At 49.4% G+C, this 21,149-nt stretch overlaps 1 protein-coding gene across 2 annotated transcripts in view; it reads right to left on the reverse strand.

Moving 5' to 3' along the window:
• The window catches only part of KDM2A (lysine demethylase 2A), a 380,937-nt gene that overhangs the window by 246,533 nt on the left and 113,255 nt on the right, over nucleotides 1-21,149 (reverse strand). For both annotated transcript variants that reach the window (XM_030185811.1, XM_030185820.1), the window contains 2 exons: nucleotides 14,244-14,370; nucleotides 5,555-6,021 (listed from right to left, as the gene is read on the reverse strand). In XM_030185811.1, the coding sequence (XP_030041671.1) occupies nucleotides 5,555-6,021; nucleotides 14,244-14,370 (594 nt within the window). The remainder of the gene's footprint in view (nucleotides 1-5,554; nucleotides 6,022-14,243; nucleotides 14,371-21,149) is intronic.

Raw genomic sequence — 21,149 nt, forward strand, 5'->3', positions numbered from 1 at the left:
AAGTGAGTCTGTCTGAGGAGACTACCTGAACAGGAGAGAAGCTTGTAGAGGCCTCATGTATGACCTGGCCCATGGTACTACCTCTATCATCGCTGCCATGGAGTCCAGCACTTACAGATAATCCCAAGCACTGGGGATGTGCTTGCGCAATAACTACTGTACCTGAGATCGTAACTTTAGAATTCTGCTTGAAGGAAGAAAAATCCATCCCCATGCTGTGTTGAAAGACACTCCCAAGTACTCCAAGGGCACCAGATGGCTCTCGGCAGAGTTGACTACCCAATCGAGGGACTGCAAGAATTGGACCACCCGAGCCATAACCAGCAAACTCTCCTGATACGACTTTGCCTGGATCAGCCAGCTGTCTAAGTATGGATGAGCCAAAATGCTCCCTTTCATGAGCACTGCCGCCACTACCACCATGACCTTGGTAAAAGTGCAAGGAGCCGTGGCCAGACCAAATGGTAGCACCCAAAACTGAAAATGCTGACCTAGAATTGCAAACCGAAGAAAACTCTGGTGAATGGGCCAGATCGGAATGTGCAGATAAGCCCGTCAGGTTCAACACCGTCAGAAACTCTCCTGACAGTACGGCGACAATCAGTGACCGAAGGGTCTCCATCCGAAAACTTGTGACTCTGAAAGCACGATAGCCCGCCTTGAGATCTAAGATCGGACGAAAGGAGCACTCCTTCTTTGGGACCACGAAGTAAAATGGGTTAGCGGCCCTGTCTGACTTCTGAGGGAGTAACTGGACAAACAGCTTGAAGATCCAAGAGCATCAATAGAGTGCCTCGAACTGCGCCCACTTTGAGGTGAGACTGGAAGGGAGACTCCAGAAAGGCATTTGAGGGAGGCTGGGCAAATTTTAAGGGATACCCGTCTCAAATAACCTCCAACACCCACTGATCAGTAGTAATCTGGGCCCACCTCTGAAGAAACTGCGACAGCCGAACTCCCACGGGGATCAGAGGAGAGGCCCACGCACCTTTATTGGGAAGGAAGGGAAAGAGGTGCCGGAATCTCAGCCTCCACGACGGGAGCCTCAAAAGGACTGTGTCCTCTGGAAAAACCTAGACCTCTGAGCCCGAGCATCCTGGCCAGACGAAAACCAACGAAATTCATGCGCCCACCCACGTCTAAAAGGAGAACCCCGACCAGCCGATTGAGGCCTATCTTCTGGAAGGCAAGGGACCTTCATATCCCCCAAAGTATGTACCAACGTATCCAATTCCTCTCCAAACAAAGAAGAACCCTTGAAAGGGAACTTACTCAACTTAGATTTGGAGGCCACATCCGCTGACCAACCCCTCAAACAAAGGGAGCGGCAGGCTGCAACCCCCAAAGCCATGGACTTAGAAGAAGCTCTCAGCAAATCATACAAGGCATCTGCCAAGAAGGTGGACCCCATCTCAATTTTGGCCACCTCAGCATCTATAGAAGACAAATCATCTGAAGTCCTGTCCAAGACTCTTTCACCCTAGTGGAAGCAGGCCTGGCCACCAAGGAGCTGCATATGGCCGCCTGCACCCCCCAAAGAAGAGACATCGAAACTGTTCTTGATGAGAGCGTCCAAATGCCGAGCCTGGACATTCCGAAGTGCTGTGCCATTATCTACCAGAACCATATTACGCTTGGTGAAGGCCGAGACTACTACGTCAACCACCAGCACCTTAAGGAGGGGCCTGTCTGCATCCGGGACTGGGTGAAGGCATACCACAGACCTGGCCGGCCGAAAGGGGAATCCGGCACGTCCCACTGTGCCTGAATAATACCACAAATGTCCTGATGCTTTGGAAAAGTTCTCCCAGGAGATCTAATGCCATGGTCCAGTAAGTCCACCTTACGGATCTCAGGGACTAACGGCTGCTCCTCCTCAAAATGAAGGGTGGAGGCCACCAAAGAAATGAGCTCCTGAAGATCCTCTTTATGGAACATCTGGACTATAGACAGATCTTCACCCGGATGGATCTTCCCCCGGAAGTAAGGGGTTTGTAATTGACTCAGAAGGGACCTGGTCCTCCCACCGTCCCTCTTCCAGACCCTCCTCCTCCAGGGAGGACATCTGTATCTCCGGGTCCAAAGCCAGGTCTTCCTCTGGGTCCCAGGAGATCCTAGCCCTCTCAGCAAGAGCCAACTGCCAAGATAGGGGACCCCCTGAAGTACCGGCCCCAGCACTCAACATTTTTTAAATAAAAAGGCCTGATACATCTGGAGGACAAACTCAGGGGAAAACCACCCTCTTGGGAGCCCCCGGAATGTACCTGGGACACTGTTGCATTCTCTGCTGCCTGAAGGACAGGGGCAGCCCGGTCCTCAGCGCTTCCCAGGACAAACAAAATGGTGGTTTTCCCCGCCAAAACTGAAGAGTCAGCCAACTCTGAAGTGGGACCCGAGGGCGCTAAAGGAACCACGGCCACTGGAGGGGCTGGAGGAGGAACCGTAGCTGGGTCTATCATTGTACAAAACAACTTACAGACGTCAAGCACGCCAACACCCCACCACTGGCAGATGCTGCACCTCAAGCTTTTCCACCATAGTATGGGATCGTGGCTTCCCTCTCTACTAGCCTTTTTTTTTTTTTTTTGCTTGCACAAAGGAAACCACTCTACCGTGGTAATGAAGGGGAGAAAAATAAAGACTGCTGCAATAGACAACAATGGAGCCGATCTGCTCGTTTGTGCCGAGGGGAAAGAGTAGTCTTTTTTTTTTTTTTTTAAATAAAGTTAGAACTTGGCTGCCTCTCCTGAAAGCTTCAACACCCTCCCTCCTAAAGGATGAGCTCTTCCTTGCACACCAAGTGGGAGAATGGGAGGAAGGAGGGGGAGGGACCTGGAAACCCCTGAGTGTAGTACCCCTGAGGCTGGAAAAACAATCCCCACATACAGCAACCTCGACTAAACATATTGCCCGGTGCACAGGTTTTCTGGGTATTTTTTTTTTTTTTTAATTTTATAAACCCAAAGAAAAACAGTGAGACTAAAGGGCTCACCTCCTTCCACCTGCTGGAGACTGAGAATAAAAACACCTCACAGAAAATAATGCTGCATGAAACTCAAGACAAGCAAACTATTCATTCAGAACAATTTCTGTATAGCAGCAGTTACAACCACAATTTCATATCACCCATTTGAGAAGCATTTGTTTGCCACATCCTGATTCCAAAACCATTTGTAGACGTCAAAGATGTTGTTATCCTGCTAGTTACCTGACTCTTAGGGTTGTATTATGTGGGAAGACCTCACTTCACAACTGGTAGTTTACAGACCCAGTATAATAAAGCTTGTTCCAGCCTGATTATTCAGGGAGATCAAAAAAGCAGACACATTGGGTCAGATCGATGGTCCATTGAGCTCAGTATCCTTCTTCCAACAGTGGCCAATACAAATCACAAGTACCTGGCAGAATCCTAAGGAGTAGCAAGGTTACATGCTACCACCCTCAGGGATAAGTAGTGGCTTTCCCTGTGTTTACCTTAATAGTAGTTTATGTACTCCTCCAGGAACTTGTCCAATCCTTTTTTGAAACCTAAGAACATTAAATGTTATTACCATATTCTCTGGCAATGAGTTCCAGAGCTTTATTATTTGTTGAGTAAAAAAAATATTTTCTCCTATACGTTTTAAAAGTATTACCATGTAACTTCATGAAGTGTCCTCTCATCATTGTACTTTTTGAAAAAGAAAATCAGTTCATGTCTACCCACTCTACTCATAATTTGATTGTATGTTTGGACTAAGATGATTCTGTTGGCCACGTTAAACCTGAAAGCATATAAAAAGCTCCAGCAGGTTGATGTACCACCTCTTCTTCTAGAGGAACAAGAGACTCTGGGGGAGAAGTCCTTTGTAGATGATCCCAGCCAGGGACTCAGAACTCATCTGTAGATAAGGCAATTTGATGAGAAGTATTTGGAAAAGTAAATTCAGAGTCAAATTGACATGGGACAGCCATCAAGACACAATTTACGTACTACAAATGCTTTTCTAGAACCCGAGTGGCTTGGTTTCACAAAGGATTTTTAGGTCCACCGGGCTTGCCTTATACACAAACATGCCATGGGAACAATAAACTGTATAAACAAGGCTCTAATGCACCAAGCTAACATTTGCTATCTCTGAATTCTGCCTTCCATCAAGGCACGTCATTAGACCATGTGTCTAGAATAAACCCTAAAAGTGGAAGGCACCAAGACAAAGTCCAAGATTAAAAAGTCTTTCTATTCCTTAAAAACAGTGGGAGTATTCTTAATACAGTCTTCACAAGCAGTAAACAGAATGCTCTTGACCAAAAGTCATTGAAGTCCACTGTTTTTAAGGAATAAAGACTTAAAATCTTGGACTTTGTCTTGGTGCCTTCCATTATTTTGTTTGAACTGATGTTCATTATTGGAAGTTCTTTTCCCTTTTTTCAGCCTTAGCATAAACCCTATAAATTCCAGCTTGGATCAGAAACGGCTGTTTATGACTCTTAGCAGTACCTAGATTATGTACATGGATTTGCCTACTGCTGATAGATGTGCTCTCAAGTAGTCACTTGTGCAACTAGAGAAACATGTTGATGTGTAAATGGGAGGAAGGGCAGAACTCCAGATGAGGCTGCTTCAAATTAAGACCACCTGTATCATCCCATTCTTGACAAGCAGCAGTCTAATTTTCCAGGCCCAAATTATACTAGATGACAACTTTACAGATTCCACAGTCCCAGTTATAGTGGACTTGTCAGAAATACTTTTTGGAGTACCAAGAAGTGTAACTAAGATTAACCTAATAGTTTTAGGTCCAAAATCCAAAGAAAGCAAGAATTAAGCACAAAATGTATGTCCAAACTTACAGGGGAGCCACAGGGCCATGGGAGTCCAAGAATGGCCATATATGAGCACAAGACCTTCATTCTTTTTCTAGAAAACTTGGAAAGAATCATCCACCCATATTTGGACATTAGCAAGCCTGCTTGTCTTCAGAGAAAGCCTGTTAGGCTCCTCAGTTTTCTTAAATTACACAGTGTACACTGCTTGCAAATGTGGCCTGTTTCAGTATGAAGATGCTAGGTGAGATTCTATCTGCACTTTCTTGAAACACCATTAAATAGAAAATGGAGATCAGTAGATGCAGCATTCAAATGAGTTCTTCTGACTACTGTTAATGCTACTCAGAGCCAGTACATTAGACCTTCTGGTACTGATTGTTGTGGGATATAACAAAATAAAACTTTCCTCACTTCCAGAAGGAATTCGTCTTTCACAATGGTTAATAAACAATACAGTGGTTTGCTACTGGAGGGTCATGGTTAAAGAAAACCTGGAAGGGGCTGGACTAAAGTACTAAATCGGAAACTAATTAGATTTGGGCCGCGAAGGAATGCAACTTTTCCCTGTGCTCAGGAATCTGGTACAGATGCTCAATATTCCCTTCATTTGCCCCTGGGATACTATGTGGTGACAGCTATACACTTTTAGACAGTAAGAAATAAGGATTTGATAGACTGAAAGAGATCACTAGGCAAACTACACGTAACTATATAAGCTCTCTTTTATCAAATGACACATACTCACCTTAACATCTGCCAGCAGAGCTTCTTCATCCTCAATCCCTGTTGGAACACATTTCTTGTGCAACGGCAATGATTCTAGCTTGTCCACAAGGCTGCGCAGTCCCTCTTGTTCAAAGCGCGTTAGAAAAGTGATGGGCACCTCCTTGCGTAGTCCACTGTGTTGGCTGAAGAGATCTAAGTCCATATGGCTACGGTAGGAAGCTCCAGAATCTGAGAACTCTATAGAGGGAGTGCGTTTTAGGCTTGGGGGACGCGGAAGTGGCACAGAGCGGTAGCTCCGTGGCATCTCATAACGGTGGGCTCCATTGGACATAGGGTTACTGAAAAGGCAGCGGCGACTGCGTGAACGTTTGCAAGTCTCTTCATAATCTTCATCATCGTCATCCTCCTCCTCCTCCTCCTCCTCATCTTCCTCCTCCTCACTGTCTTCATCATTTTTTCTGTACTCTGCCTTGTTTAACTCCAAATCTAAAAGTGGTAAAGGACACAATAAACACATCATTTGTAGCTAAAACTAGTTTGTTTCCAGTTATAAAACGGTACTATCACCCCTTGGGATGTGACCCATAATCAGTGCTTTTTTTGTGCCAGTACGGTGTACCGGCACCTTTTTTCCTAGGCTCACCTACCCGCCCTTAGCTCCCCAGTCCTGCTTTCCGTTCCTGCCACCCGCAATGCCCCTTTTAAGCCCCCGTCGAGTTACAGCGCCCCAGCCCCACCTTTAGCTTCCCGACAGCTCCCCCCCCCCCCCCCGCAACACATTTAAATCTTTTATTTTTTACGTGAAGTTGCAGCGCCAGCATTAGTGAGAGGACCAGGCTCGCCTCCTCATGCCTTCCCTTCTTTCCCTCTCAGTGTCCCGCCCTCATGGAAACAGGAAACTACATCACAGGAAGGCGGGACACTGAGAGGGAACAAAGGGAAGGCAGGAAGAGACGAGCCTGGTCCTCTCACTAACGCCAGCGCTGCGACTTCACATAAAAAAAAATAATAAAAGATTTAAACGTGCCATGGGCAGGTGGGGCTGGGGCACTGGAACTCGACGGGGGCTTAAAAGGGAGGGGCAGGTGGAGGCCTGGGGCGAGTTACTGGACATGGAGGGGAGGATAGGGGGCAAGGGAGAATCGCTGGACATGGAGGGGCGGGGAGAGGAGAAATCATTGGACAGAGATGGGAGAGGAGAGCAGAGGAGAATCGCTGGACAGGGAGGGGAGGGCAGTGGAGAATCGCTGGACAGGGAGGGGAGGGCAGTGGAGAATCGCTGGACAGGGGGGGGAGAGAAGAGAAAATCGCTGGACATGGATGGGGAGAGAGGGCAGGGGAGAGAGCAGAGTTTCTGGACATGGATGGAGTGGACGGAAGACAGGAAGGAGATGCACATGGATGGAGGGGAAAGAGGAGAAATCCTGGACATGGATGGAGTGGAGGGGGAGAGGAGAAATCCTGGACATGGATGGAGTGGAGGGGGAGAGGAGAAATCCTCGACATGGATGGAGTGGAGGGGGATAGGAGAAATCCTGGACATGGATGGAGTGGAGGGGGATAGGAGACATGCTGGACATGCATGGAGGGGAGGGAAGACAGAGGAGGAGATGCACGGATTTAGGGGAGAGGAGAAATTTTGGACATGGATGGAGGGGAGGAGAGAAAGTTGAAATGCTGGACGTGAATGGAGGAGAGAGAAGAGAAGAGAGAAGAAGTGAGATGAACATGGATGGAGGGGAGGAGAGAGGAGAAATGCTGGACATGGATGGAGGGAGAAAGGAAAAATGCTGGACGTGATGGAGAGGAAGGAGATGCATACTAACAAGTTGAGGGAAAGGGAAAAGAGGAGAAAATCTGCACATGGATGATAGGCAAAAGCTGGATCCACTCTATACCTCCTCCAGTCAAGTCCGCAGAGGACCCAGCTTTTACTTATGGATGTAGGGCAAGAAATGAAGGAGGAAAGTAAAGAAATAAATGGAAAGGAAGCCCTGGAAACGGAGTTAAGGGATCAGATAAAGAGCCTCAGAATCAGAGACTGGGACCAACATGTTCAGAAAAACAGTGACCAGACAACAAAGGTAGAAAAAAAATCATATTTTCATTTTAGTGTTTGGAAGATGTCCAATTTGAGAATTTACATCTGCTGTCTTATTTTGCACTGGGTATACTAGAGCAGTAAAGCGAATGCTACATACCTGTAGAAGGTATTCTCCGAGGACAGCAGGCTGATTGTTCTCACTGATGGGTGACGTCCACGGCAGCCCCTCCAATCGGAATCTTCACTAGCAAAGTCCTTTGCTAGCCCTCGCGCTCCTGTGCGCACCGTGCATGCGCGGCCGTCTTCCCGCCCGAAACCGGCTTGAGCCGGCCAGTCTCATATGTAGCAAGACAAAGACAAGGGAAGACACAACTCCAAAGGGGAGGCGGGCGGGTTTGTGAGAACAATCAGCCTGCTGTCCTCGGAGAATACCTTCTACAGGTATGTAGCATTCGCTTTCTCCGAGGACAAGCAGGCTGCTTGTTCTCACTGATGGGGTATCCCTAGCCCCCAGGCTCACTCAAAACAACAACCATGGTCAATTGGGCCTCGCAACGGCGAGGACATAACTGAGATTGACATAAAAAATTTACCAACTAACTGAGAGTGCAGCCTGGAACAGAACAAACAGGGCCCTCGGGGGGTGGAGTTGGATCCTAAAGCCCAAACAGGTTCTGAAGAACTGACTGCCCGAACCGACTGTCGCGTCGGGTATCCTGCTGCAGGCAGTAATGAGATGTGAATGTGTGGACAGATGACCACGTCGCAGCTTTGCAAATTTCTTCAATAGAGGCTGACTTCAAGTGGGCTACCGACGCAGCCATGGCTCTAACATTATGAGCCGTGACATGACCCTCAAGAGCCAGCCCCGCCTGGGCGTAAGTGAAGGAAATGCAATCTGCTAGCCAATTGGATATGGTGCGTTTCCCCACAGCCACTCCCCTCCTGTTGGGATCAAAAGAAACAAACAATTGGGCGGACTGTCTGTTGGGCTGTGTCCGCTCCAGGTAGAAGGCCAATGATCTCTTGCAGTCCAATGTGTGCAGCTGACGTTCAGCAGGGCAGGAATGAGGACGGGGAAAGAATGTTGGCAAGACAATTGACTGGTTCAGATGGAACTCCGACACAACCTTTGGCAAGAACTTAGGGTGAGTGCGGAGGACTACTCTGTTATGATGAAATTTGGTGTAAGGGGCCTGGGCTACCAGGGCCTGAAGCTCACTGACTCTACGAGCTGAAGTAACTGCCACCAAGAAAATGACCTTCCAGGTCAAGTACTTCAGATGGCAGGAATTCAGTGGCTCAAAAGGAGGTTTCATCAGCTGGGTGAGAACGACATTGAGATCCCATGACACTGTAGGAGGCTTGACAGGGGGCTTTGACAAAAGCAAACCTCTCATGAAGCGGACAACTAAAGGCTGTCCTGAGATCGGCTTACCTTCCACACGGTAATGGTATGCACTGATTGCACTAAGGTGAACCCTTACAGAGTTGGTCTTGAGACCGGACTCAGACAAGTGCAGAAGGTATTCAAGCAGGGTCTGTGTAGGACAAGAGCGAGGATCTAGGGCCTTGCTGTCACACCAGACGGCAAACCTCCTCCATAGAAAGAAGTAACTCCTCTTAGTGGAATCTTTCCTGGAAGCAAGCAAGATGCGGGAGACACCCTCTGACAGACCCAAAGAGGCAAAGTCTACGCTCTCAACATCCAGGCCGTGAGAGCCAGGGACCGGAGGCTGGGATGCAGAAGAGCCCCTTCGTCCTGTGTGATGAGGGTCGGAAAACACTCCAATCTCCACGGTTCTTCGGAGGATAACTCCAGAAGAAGAGGGAACCAGATCTGACGCGGCCAAAAAGGAGCAATCAGAATCATGGTGCCTCGGTCTTGCTTGAGTTTCAACAAAGTCTTTCCCACCAGAGGAATGGGAGGATAAGCATACAGCAGACCCTCCCCCCAATTCAGGAGGAAGGCATCCGATGCCAGTCTGCCGTGGGCCTGAAGCCTGGAACAGAACTGAGGGACTTTGTGGTTGGCTCGAGATGCGAAAAGATCCACCAAGGGGGTGCCCCACGCTTGGAAGATCTGGCGCACCACTCGGGAGTTGAGCGACCACTCGTGAGGTTGCATAATCCTGCTCAGTCTGTCGGCCAGACTGTTGTTTACGCCTGCCAGATATGTGGCTTGGAGCACCATGCCGTGCCGGCGAGCCCAGAGCCACATGCTGACGGCTTCCTGACACAGGGGGCGAGATCCGGTGCCCCCCTGCTTGTTGACGTAGTACATGGCAACCTGGTTGTCTGTCTGAATTTGGATAATTTGGTGGGACAGCCGATCTCTGAAAGCCTTCAGAGCATTCCAGATCGCTCGTAACTCCAGAAGATTGATCTGTAGATCGCGTTCCTGGAGGGACCAGCTTCCTTGGGTGTGAAGCCCATCGACATGAGCTCCCCATCCCAGGAGAGACGCATCCGTGGTCAGCACTTTTTGTGGCTGAGGAATTTGGAAAGGACGTCCCAGAGTCAAATTGGACCAAATCGTCCACCAATACAGGGATTCGAGAAAACTCGTGGACAGGTGGATCACGTCTTCTAGATCCCCAGCAGCCTGAAACCACTGGGAAGCTAGGGTCCATTGAGCAGATCTTATGTGAAGGCGGGCCATGGGAGTCACATGAACTGTGGAGGCCATGTGGCCCAGCAATCTCAACATCTGCCGAGCTGTGATCTGCTGGGACGCTCGCACCCGCGAGACGAGGGACAACAAGTTGTTGGCTCTCGTCTCTGGGAGATAGGCGCGAGCCGTCCGGGAATCCAGCAGAGCTCCTATGAATTCGAGTCTCTGCGCCGGGAGAAGATGGGACTTTGGGTAATTTATCACAAACCCCAGTAGCTCCAGGAGGCGAATAGTCATCTGCATGGACTGCAGGGCTCCTGCCTCGGACGTGTTCTTCACCAGCCAATCGTCGAGATATGGGAACACGTGCACCCCCAGCCTGCGAAGTGCTGCCGCTACTACAGCCAAGCACTTTGTGAACACCCTGGGCGCAGAGGCGAGCCCAAAGGGTAGCACACAGTACTGGAAGTGACGTGTGCCCAGCTGAAATCGCAGATACTGTCTGTGAGCTGGCAGTATCGGGATGTGTGTGTAGGCATCCTTCAAGTCCAGAGAGCATAGCCAATCTTTTTCCTGAATCATGGGAAGTAGGGTGCCCAGGGAAAGCATCCTGAACTTTTCTTTGACCAGATATTTGTTCAGGGCCCTTAGGTCTAGGATGGGACGCATCCCCCCTGTTTTCTTTTCCACAAGGAAGTACCTGGAATAGAATCCCAGCCCTTCTTGCCTGGATGGCACGGGCTCGACCGCATTGGCGCTGAGAAGGGCGGAGAGTTCCTCTGCAAGTACCTGCTTGTGCTGGAAGCTGTAAGACTGAGCTCCCGGTGGACAATTTGGAGGTTTTGAGGCCAAACTGAGGGTGTATCCTTGCCGGACTATTTGGAGAACCCACTGATCGGAGGTTATAAGAGGCCACCTTTGGTGAAAAGCTTTCAACCTCCCTCCGACTGGCAGATCGCCCGGCACTGACACTTGGATGTCGGCTATGCTCTGCTGGAGCCAGTCAAAAGCTCGCCCCTTGCTTTTGCTGGGGAGCCTAGGGGCCTTGCTGAGTCGCACGCTGCTGACGAGAGCGAGCGCGCTGGGGCTTAGCCTGGGCCGCAGGCTGTCGAGAAGGAGGATTGTACCTACGCTTGCCAGAAGAGTAGGGAACAGTCTTCCTTCCCCCCAAAAATCTTCTACCTGTAGAGGTAGAGGCTGAAGACTGCCGGCGGGAGAACTTGTCGAATGCGGTGTCCCGCTGGTGGAGCTGCTCTACCATCTGTTCGACTTTCTCTCCAAAAATGTTATCCGCACGGCAAGGCGAGTCCGCAATCCGCTGCTGGATTCTATTCTCCAGGTCGGAGGCACGCAGCCATGAGAGCCTGCGCATCACCACACCTTGAGCAGCGGCCCTGGACGCAACATCAAAGGTGTCATACACCCCTCTGGCCAGGAATTTTCTGCACACCTTCAGCTGCCTGACCACCTCCTGAAAAGGCTTGGCTTGCTCAGGGGGGAGCGCATCAACCAAGCCCGCCAACTGCCGCACATTGTTCCGCATGTGTATGCTCGTGTAGAGCTGGTAAGACTGAATTTTGGCCACGAGCATAGAAGAATGGTAGGCCTTCCTCCCAAAGGAGTCTAAGGTTCTAGAGTCCTTGCCCGGGGGCGCCGAAGCATGCTCCCTAGAACTCTTAGCCTTCTTTAGGGCCAGATCCACAACTCCAGAATCATGAGGCAACTGGGTGCGCATCAGATCTGGGTCCCCATGGATCCGGTACTGGGACTCGATCTTCTTGGGGATGTGGGGATTAGTTAAAGGTTTTGTCCAGTTCGCAAGCAATGTCTTTTTTAGGACATGGTGCAAGGGAACAGTGGACGCTTCCTTAGGTGGAGAAGGATAGTCCAGGAGCTCAAACATTTCAGCCCTGGGCTCGTCCTCCACAACCACCGGGAAGGGGATGGCCGTAGACATCTCCCGGACAAAGGAAGCGAAAGACAGACTCTCAGGAGGAGAAAGCTGTCTTTCAGGAGAGGGAGTGGGATCGGAAGGAAGACCCTCAGACTCCTCGTCAGAGAAATATCTGGGGTCCTCTTCCTCTTCCCACGAGGCCTCACCCTCGGTGTCAGACACAAGTTCACGGACCTGTGTCTGCAACCGTGCCCGACTCGACTCCGTGGAGCCACGTCCACGATGGGGGCGTCGAGAGGTAGACTCCCTCGCCCGCATCGGTGAAGCTCCCTCCGCCGACGTAGTCGGGGAGCCTTCCTGGGAGGCGACGGCAGACGGCACCGCACGCGGCACCCACGCCGGAGACCTCACCTCGGGCGATGGGCCAGCCGGCGCCACGCTCGACGGTACCGGTGGCGCAAGCACCGCCGGTACCGGAGGGGTAGGGCGCAACAGCTCTCCCAGAATCTCTGAGAGAACGGCCCGGAGGCTCTCGTTCAGAGCGGCTGCAGAGAAAGGCATGGAAGTCGATGCAGGCGTCGACGTCAGAACCTGTTCCGGGCGTGGAGGCTGTTCCGGGCTGTCCAGAGTGGAGCGCATCGACACCTCCTGAACAGACAGTGAGCGGTCCTCTCGGTGCCGATGCCTGCTGGGTGCCGACTCCCTCGGCGACCCAGAGCTCTCGGTACCGACACGGGAAGGGGACCGGTGACGATGCTTCTTCGACTTTTTGGAACGAAGCATGTCACCGGAGCTTCCCGGTACCGACGAGGAGGACGTAGAATCCAGCCGTCGCTTCCTCGGGGCCGAGGCCGAAGGAGGTCGGTCTCGGGGGGGGCTGTACCGCAGGAGCCCTTAGGGTAGGGGGAGACCCACCCGAAGGCTCACCGCCACCAGCAGGGGAATGGACAGCCCTCACCTGCACTCCAGACGATGCACCACCGTCCGACGACATCAGCAGACGAGGTCCCGGTACCACCGACGTCAATGCAGCTATCCGATGTCTCGGCACCGATGCAGAGGGCTGATGCCCTCGATGCACTCGATGCACTGGCGGCCAAGGATGAAGCTCTGGACGCTGAAGACGTCGATGCACTCGATACCCCCGGTGCCGATGCCGACGAAGAGCCCGAGAACAAAACGTTCCACTGGGCCAATCTCGCTACCTGAGTCCGCCTTTGCAAAAGGGAACACAGACTACAGGCCTGAGGGCGGTGCTCGGCCCCCAGACACTGAAGACACGACGCGTGCCTGTCAGTGAGCGAGATTACCCGGGCGCACTGGGTGCACTTCTTGAAGCCGCTGGAAGGCTTCGATGTCATGGGCGGAAAAATCACGCCGGCGAAATCAAAAGTCGAAATGACGAAAGTGGCACCAGAAAAAGTTAGAGAGAAATTTCGACTGAGGCCTAAGTGAGGCCTACCCCGACGACGAAAGAAAACTTACCGGGGCAAAATCTGAAAATACGGGAAGGGGCAAAACGAAACCCGAAGGGCTTGCGGAGCACTTCCCGAACAGTTAAAGGATTTTCCGAAGAAAAAACACGTTGAAGAAAAGGACGCGCGAGGTCGACTTTCCGGGGCTCGACACGGTGAAAAAACGACCGTACCGAGTGCGGACAAAAGAAGACTGGCCGGCTCAAGCCGGTTTCGGGCGGGAAGACGGCCGCGCATGCGCGGTGCGCACAGGCGCGCGAGGGCTAGCAAAGGACTTTGCTAGTGAAGATTACGATTGGAGGGGCTGCCGTGGACGTCACCCATCAGTGAGAACAAGCAGCCTGCTTGTCCTCGGAGAACAGCTTATAGAAATTATTTATAATGAAAAAAAAATCACAAGTTATTTTTTGCTCCTATACTGGTATAGTATTTTTAATTATACTGCTTATATGTGCCACGGCTGATATAAGGGGTGTGGCTACTGTGTGTGTGGTAACCTAGGTGGGCGAAGCCATAGATGGTGACCCCACCCATAATGAATACCAATATCTTTTTTCCTACAAAAAAAAGCACTGCTCATAATCAGCCCATTCTCACATCTAGTTACTTTTCCTCTTGCTTTTGCAATGGTTATATGATGTAAACAGATAGGGTAAAGAAAACCAGGAGAATCCCAATTACCTATACTCAAAGACTCCCTCTGGTACTCCTTAGTGAGGTGGGAGCGGCTGGTCATGCAATAGACATAGCGCTCCAAGACATACCAGCACATCTCATAGTAAAATGGATAGCGAAACTTGTTTGGCACCTAAGCAGAAAGATAAGAGATAAGCAATTTGAAAAAGGAGGAAAGAGAAAAATAATTTGATCAACATCTTTATCTCAACATAATCATAATTCATTTCCAGAAGACATGCAGCAACCACGAGAGTGAATGACACTGCATACCTTCTGAATGCTACATGACAGCTTTTAAAAAGATGAAACTGTTGCTATAGTTAAGAGAACTAAATTTAGGAAAAATATATTCAGGGAAGTTTAGTAATTTGTATAAGGCTCTGCTGTGCATAGCAAGTGGACTAGAACTTCCTGACACAGACCAGCATTGACAATAGGCTTCTCTTATTGTAACTGGAACATCTATATAAACAAAACTATCTGCCCGATATGCATACGTGACTTTCAAGTGTGAGATTTCGATCAATGGTCACTCCAAGAATTTTCAGGGTGTCTAAGACAGATAGGGAAAAGTTTGGTGTGGTTATGGTGGTGAATTTACTTGTGTTATGTTGTGATGCAAGTATAAGACGTGTTTTTTTCAGCGTTGAGTTTTAATTGAAAAGCATCCGCCCACGAATGCATGATTTGGAAGCTGTGGCTGATGTCGTCCATAATTTCCGTTAGATTATCTTTGAACAGGATGTAGATCGTGACGTCATCTGCATATATGTATGGATTGAGGCCACGACTGGATAATGACTTGGCCAGGGGTGTCATCATTAGGTTAAACAGGGTCGGGGAGAGTGGAGATCCTTGGGGAACTCCGCATTTCGGTATCCTTGGAACTGACGTATTCGATTTAGATTTCACTTGGTATGATCTTGTTGTTAGGAAGCCTCTAAACCAATTAAGAACGTTACCTCCAACTCCGAAGTATTCAAGAATGTTTAATATTTTATGGCTTACCATGTCGAATGCACTGGACATATCAAATTGTAGGAGAAGTTTGTTGTTGCCAGTTGTGATTTCTCGTTTAAATTTAGTAAGAAGAGTAGTAGATCTTCTCAATTATCTAAATAGTATCATTTTTTAAATTTATATTAGTTTTGTTCTGTTGACAAGGATGGTGTTTTGGATTTAAAATTTGCTCAAATGACAGCATTTATGTTTAATCTAAGTTATTGATATTTATTTGTATTTATCTTTATATGTTTCTGTGGATCTTACCATACTCCTGATGCAGGCAGTTGCGAAAACATGGCCATGTCGGGTCACTGGTTACACAGTTTTACTATTTATAAAATAAACAAAATCCCTGCCATACTGGTGCCTGGTTACTCGATTGCCCTGACCAGATTTCTCCTGACCCTTTGTTCATACTACAGTCTATTGTCTCCTGATGTCTCCTGTTCAGCTCCTCATCGAAAACAGCACAGGCCAAAACTACATAGCGAGAAAGAGGTGACAGTTACGGATATCTACACAAGATACAGTCTTACTGCACTGTTTGCAATTCACATAGTTGTTGGGGGCTTTCTTCTGGGACATGCAAATCAAAACTATTTTCAGAAGCAGGTACCACTAGGACAGGGGGTAGGCAACTCCGGTCCTCGAGAGCCGCAGGCAGGCCAGGTTTTCAGGATATCCATAATGAATATGCATGAACTTGATTTGCATACACTGCCTCCATGGTATGCAAATCTATCTCCTGCATATTCATTGTGGATATCCTGAAAACCTGACCTGCCTGCGGCTCTCGAGGTCCGGAGTTGCCTACCCATGCACTAGGACAACCTAGGCCCCAAAAGAGGGCAAAAACAGTTAGAAAAAATAAGAAAATCAAAAAGACCAAATACTCTAACCAGCCACAGCTAGAAGCCAACACAATAATGATTTTAAAAAGTCTGTAGATATCTGTGGAAAAATTTAGATTAACAAATTCCCTGCAACAGCAATGGTGAAGAGCTGTATGCAAGCCTGCATACTAGTGCCTCTTAAAGGGTCTGAAGTTGAAGAAGTTTCTTCATGCATGTCACCCGTCTGTGAGGACTTGCTACCCTGTTTATCCTGGGGGGGGGGGGGGGGGGGGAGGAGAAACAGTTACTTACCTGTAAAGCAAGTGTTACCCCACAGACAGCAAGATACAAGTCCTCCAGCATGGATGGCACCACCAAAAGAGCCGTTGGAGAAAACCTACTCCAGCTTAGTATGTACCAGAAGGTTTTCAGTTGCATGTCACTTTCTCCCTGCCACTGTCACATGGGACAAGCTCTGTCTATTGGCTCTGCTCAAATAGAGTACTACTCCTTTGGGGATGTGGGTGGATATATGAGGTCATGGTTCCTGCTGTCCACAGTGAACACCTGCTACAGGTACCTTAGTTTTTGTAAATTTTAATCCTTTATTTTTTTTTAAGACAGCCTGGAACAGACAAAAAGAAATGGGCATAGAGTAGTTACAGCTGGATACTAATTAAAGAGATTCTGGAGGACTAGCCAAACCTACTGTTGTTCTATTAGGAGTCTTTTCCAAACAGTAGCAGACAGTGAATGTATGAACAGATGTCCATGTTGCAGTGTTTGTTTTCTCCATGGAGGCTTTCAAGTGGGCTACCACTCTAACAAAACAAATTAGAAGCAAGCCCCATATACATTGACAAAGTAAAGACTATACAGAGATAAGTTTTCTTTCTACAAGCTGGTGATTAGTGTCAATTACAGTAAGGTTTACCCCTAAAGAAGTTTGATATGCTCAAATATAGAAGGTATTCAAACAGTTTTTGTGTGGGACAGGAAAAAGGGGTCACGGGCCCATCAATTACACCATACAGCAAACATATTCCATTTAAAACTGTAAGACTATTTAATGAAATCTATCCTGGTTGCCATTAACACCTGCAAAACATTGTAAGGCAAATTCAAAGCAGCTATGGTTATCTTCCCAACATCCAAGCTGTGAGGGTGAAGGACTCTGGATGGGATACAACCGAGTCCCCTGAACTATGTGATGAGAAAAACAGCGATACCTGTAGCAGATATTCTCCAAGGACAGCAGGCTTAATTTCTCATGAGTGGGTAGATGCTGATCTGTGTCACCCGGTTCAAAAAAAAAAAAAATCAGAGCTCTGAAGTGCGAACCGCACTCCACTGCACATGCGCGAGTGTCTTCCCGCCAGCCACGAGAATGCGGTTCCCTCATTTTAATTTTAAAGCAAAAACAAATAAAAATAAAATAACGAAACAGACAACTCCCAAGGGGAGGTGGGCAGGATTGTGAGAATATGAAGCCTGCTGTGATCGGAGAATACCAGCTACAGGTAAGTATCTTTGCTTTCTCCAAGGACAAGCAGACTTGCATATTCCTACGAGTGGGGAATCCCTAGCATTCAGGCTCACCGAAACAACAAATATTGGTCAACTGGGCCTCGCAACAGCAAGGACATTACACAGATTAACCTAAAACTATATGCCGGTGATGGCGAAAATATGTCACGCGTGTCAGAGAGGGCACGCGGAGCCCTCTCTGTTGGCACGCGCGCCGCCGGTCGCCTCACCCACCCGGCGTCAAGCATTCCTCCCTCCCTCCCACCAGGCACCAGCCTGCCCGGCCTCCATCCCTCCCTCCGAACCCAAAGAAATTTAAAAGTCTTCCCTTGTCCAAGTAGGCGGTGTCAGCATCAGCAGTGAAAAGCGTGCTGCTGGTTCGTCGCGTCTTCAGCCTTCCGTCTCTCAAGCTCTCTGGTCCCGCCCTCATTTCCTGTTAGAGCGGGACCAGAGAGCTTGAGAGATGGAAGGCTGAAAACGCGCCGAACCAGCAGCACGCTTTTCGCTGCTACTGCTGACGCCGCCTACTCGAACAAGGGAAGACTTTTAAATTTCTTCGGGTTTGGAGGACGGGAGGGATGGCGGGCTGGTGCCTGGTGGGAGGGAGGGAGGAATGCTTGACGCTGGGTGGGTGGGAGGGAGCCCTGGTGCACGCCGGGTGGGAGGAAGCGAGGCCTGGTGCTTGGGTGGGAGTGCGGCCTGGTGCGTGGGTGGGTGGCCTGCCTGCCTGCCTGGTGCTTGGGTGGGCGGGCTGCCTTGTGCTTGGGTGGGTGGGCTGCCTGGTGCTTGGGTGGGTGGGCGGGAGGCCTGCCTGCTGCTTGGGTGGGTGGATGGCCTGGTGCTTGGTGGGAGGGAGGGAGGGCTTGGGTGCGAGTGCTGGGTGAGTGCATGGCCTGGTGCTTGGGTGGGAGGGAGGCAGGCCTGGTGCTGGGTGGGAGGGAGGGAGGCTTGGGTGGCCTGGTGCTTGGGTGGGAGTGCTGGGTGGGTGGATGGCCTGGTGCTGGGTGGGGAGGGAGGGAGGCTTGGGTGGCCTGGTGCTTGGGTGGGAGTGCTGGGTGGGTGCATGGCCTGGTGCTAGGTGGGAGGGAGGCCTGGTGCTTGGGTGGGAGCATGGCCTGGTGCTAGGTGGGAGGGAGGGAGGCTTGGTGCTGGGTGACCTGGTGCTGGGTGGGTGCATGGCCTGGTGCTAGGTGGGAGGGAGGGAGGCTTGGTGCTGGGTGGGAGGGAGGCCTGCCGCTGGGAGGGCAGGGGGGAGAGGAGGGTGGCTGGAGGGGAGGGGAGAGAGGAGGGTGGCTGGACATGGGTGGCTGGCGGGGAGAGGAGGATGGCTGGACATGGATGGAGGGCAAGAAATGAAGAAGAAAGGAGGAAAGCAAAGAAATAAATGGAAAGAAAGCCCTGGAAACAGAGTTAAGAGAACAGATAGCAACAGAATCAGCGACTAGGAACAATATGAATAGAAAAACAAAATCATCAGACAACAAGGTTGAAAAAAATAATTTTATTTTCATTTTAGTGTTTGGAATATGTCCAATTTGAGAATTTACATCTGCTGTCTTATTTTGCACTGGGTATACTGTAACTGTAATAACTTACAGAAATGATTTATAATGAAAGAAAATCATGTTATTTTTTTCTCCTATACTAGTATAATATTTTCAATGATGTCTGTTTATATGCGCCATGGCTGGTGTAAGGGGGTGTGGCTATCATGGGGTGGAGTCATATGTGGTGACCCCGCCCATAATGAGCACCGGCACTTCGCGATGAGTAATTAGATTTTGGGTTGCTGTTTGGGCACTCGTTCTCTGAAAGGTTCGCCATCACTGCTATATGCAATCTGAAGGAAAGTGCAGCCTGGAACAGAATAAAACGGGCCTAGGAGGATGGAGCTGGATTCTAGACCCCAAACAGATTCTGCAACACTGAGTGCCAAACTGACTGTTGAGTTGGGTATCATGCTCAAGGAAGTAGTGAGATGTGAATGCATGGACTGAAGACCACTTCGCAGCCTTGCAAATCTCTTCAATGGAGGCTGACCTCAAGTGGGCTACCGAAGCAGCCACGGCTCTGACATTATAAGCCATGACATGACCTCCAAGGCCAGCCCAGCCTGGGCATAAGTGAAGGAAATGCAATTTGCCAGCCAAATTGAGATGGTGCATTTCCTGATGGTGACCCCCATCCTGTTGGGATCAAAAGAAACAAAAAGCTGGGCAGACTGTCTGTAGGGTTCTGTCCGCTCCATGTAAAAGGCCAACACTCTAATGCAGTCCAAGGTGTGTGCAAACTGTTTTCGCCAGGATGGGCATGAGGTTGGAGAAATAATGTTGGCAAGGCAATCAACTGGTTCAGATGGAACTCAACCACCTTTGGCAGGAACTTAGGGTGCATACGGAGAACTACTCTATTGTGAAGAAACTTAGTATAAGATGCATCCACTACTGACCCTTCGAGCTAAAGTAACAGCCACCAAGAAAACAACCTTCCAGGTCAAGTACTTCAAAATAGCAGGAATTCAATGGCTTAAAATGAGGTTTCATCAGCTGGGTGCGAACGACCAGTGGTTGAGGTTTGACAGGGAGCTTTGATAAAAGCAAACCTCTCATGAAGCGAACAACTAAAGGCTTTCCAGAGATAGGCTTACCTTCTACTCACTAATAAGCACTAATTGCACTAAGATGAACCCTTACGGAGTTGGTCTTGAGACCAGAGTCTGATAGGTGTAGAAGGTACTCAAGCCGGGTCTGTGTAGGACAAGAAAGGGGATCTATAGCCTTGCTGTCACACCAGACGGCAAACCTCCTTCATTTAAAAAAATAACACCTCTTCGTGGAATCTTTCTTGGAAGCCAGCAAGACTCGGAAAACACCCTCTGAAAGACCCAAGGAAGCAAATTCTAAGCTCTCAACATCCAAGCTGTGAGAGCCAGAGATTGGAGATTAGGATATAGAAGTGAGCCCTCGTTCTGAGTGTCGGAAAACACTTCAATCTCCACGGGTTTTCAGAGGACAATACCAGAAGAAGAGGGAACCATATCTGCCATGGCCAGTATGGCGTGATCAGAATTGTGGTTCCGCGTTCTTGCTTGAGTTTCAACAAAGTCTTTCTCACTAGAGGTATTAGAAAATACACATACAGAAGGCCTGTCCCCCAATTGAAAAGGAAGGAATCTGATGCTAGCCTGCCATGGGCCTGAAGACTGAAACAGAACTGAAGGACCTTGTGGTTGATCTGAGTGACAAAAAGATCCACCAAAGGGCTGCCGTTCGGAAGATTTTGCGGGTTAAGCCCATATTTAGACACCACTCGTGTGGTTGCATTATCCTGCTCAGCCTGTCGGCCAGGACGTTGTTTATGCCCACCAGATAAATGGCTCAGCGAAACATGCCGTGCTGGCAAGCCCAATGCCACATCTGGATGGCTTCCTGATACAGAGGGCGAGATCCGGTGCCCCCCTGCTTGTTGGTATAAAACATTGCAACCCGATTGTCTGTTTGAATTAGAATAATTTGACAAGGGAGCCAATCTCTGAAATCCTTTA

Source organism: Microcaecilia unicolor, chromosome 1 (genome assembly GCF_901765095.1).
Source record: "Microcaecilia unicolor chromosome 1, aMicUni1.1, whole genome shotgun sequence".
Taxonomy (NCBI): Eukaryota; Metazoa; Chordata; class Amphibia; order Gymnophiona; family Siphonopidae; genus Microcaecilia; species Microcaecilia unicolor.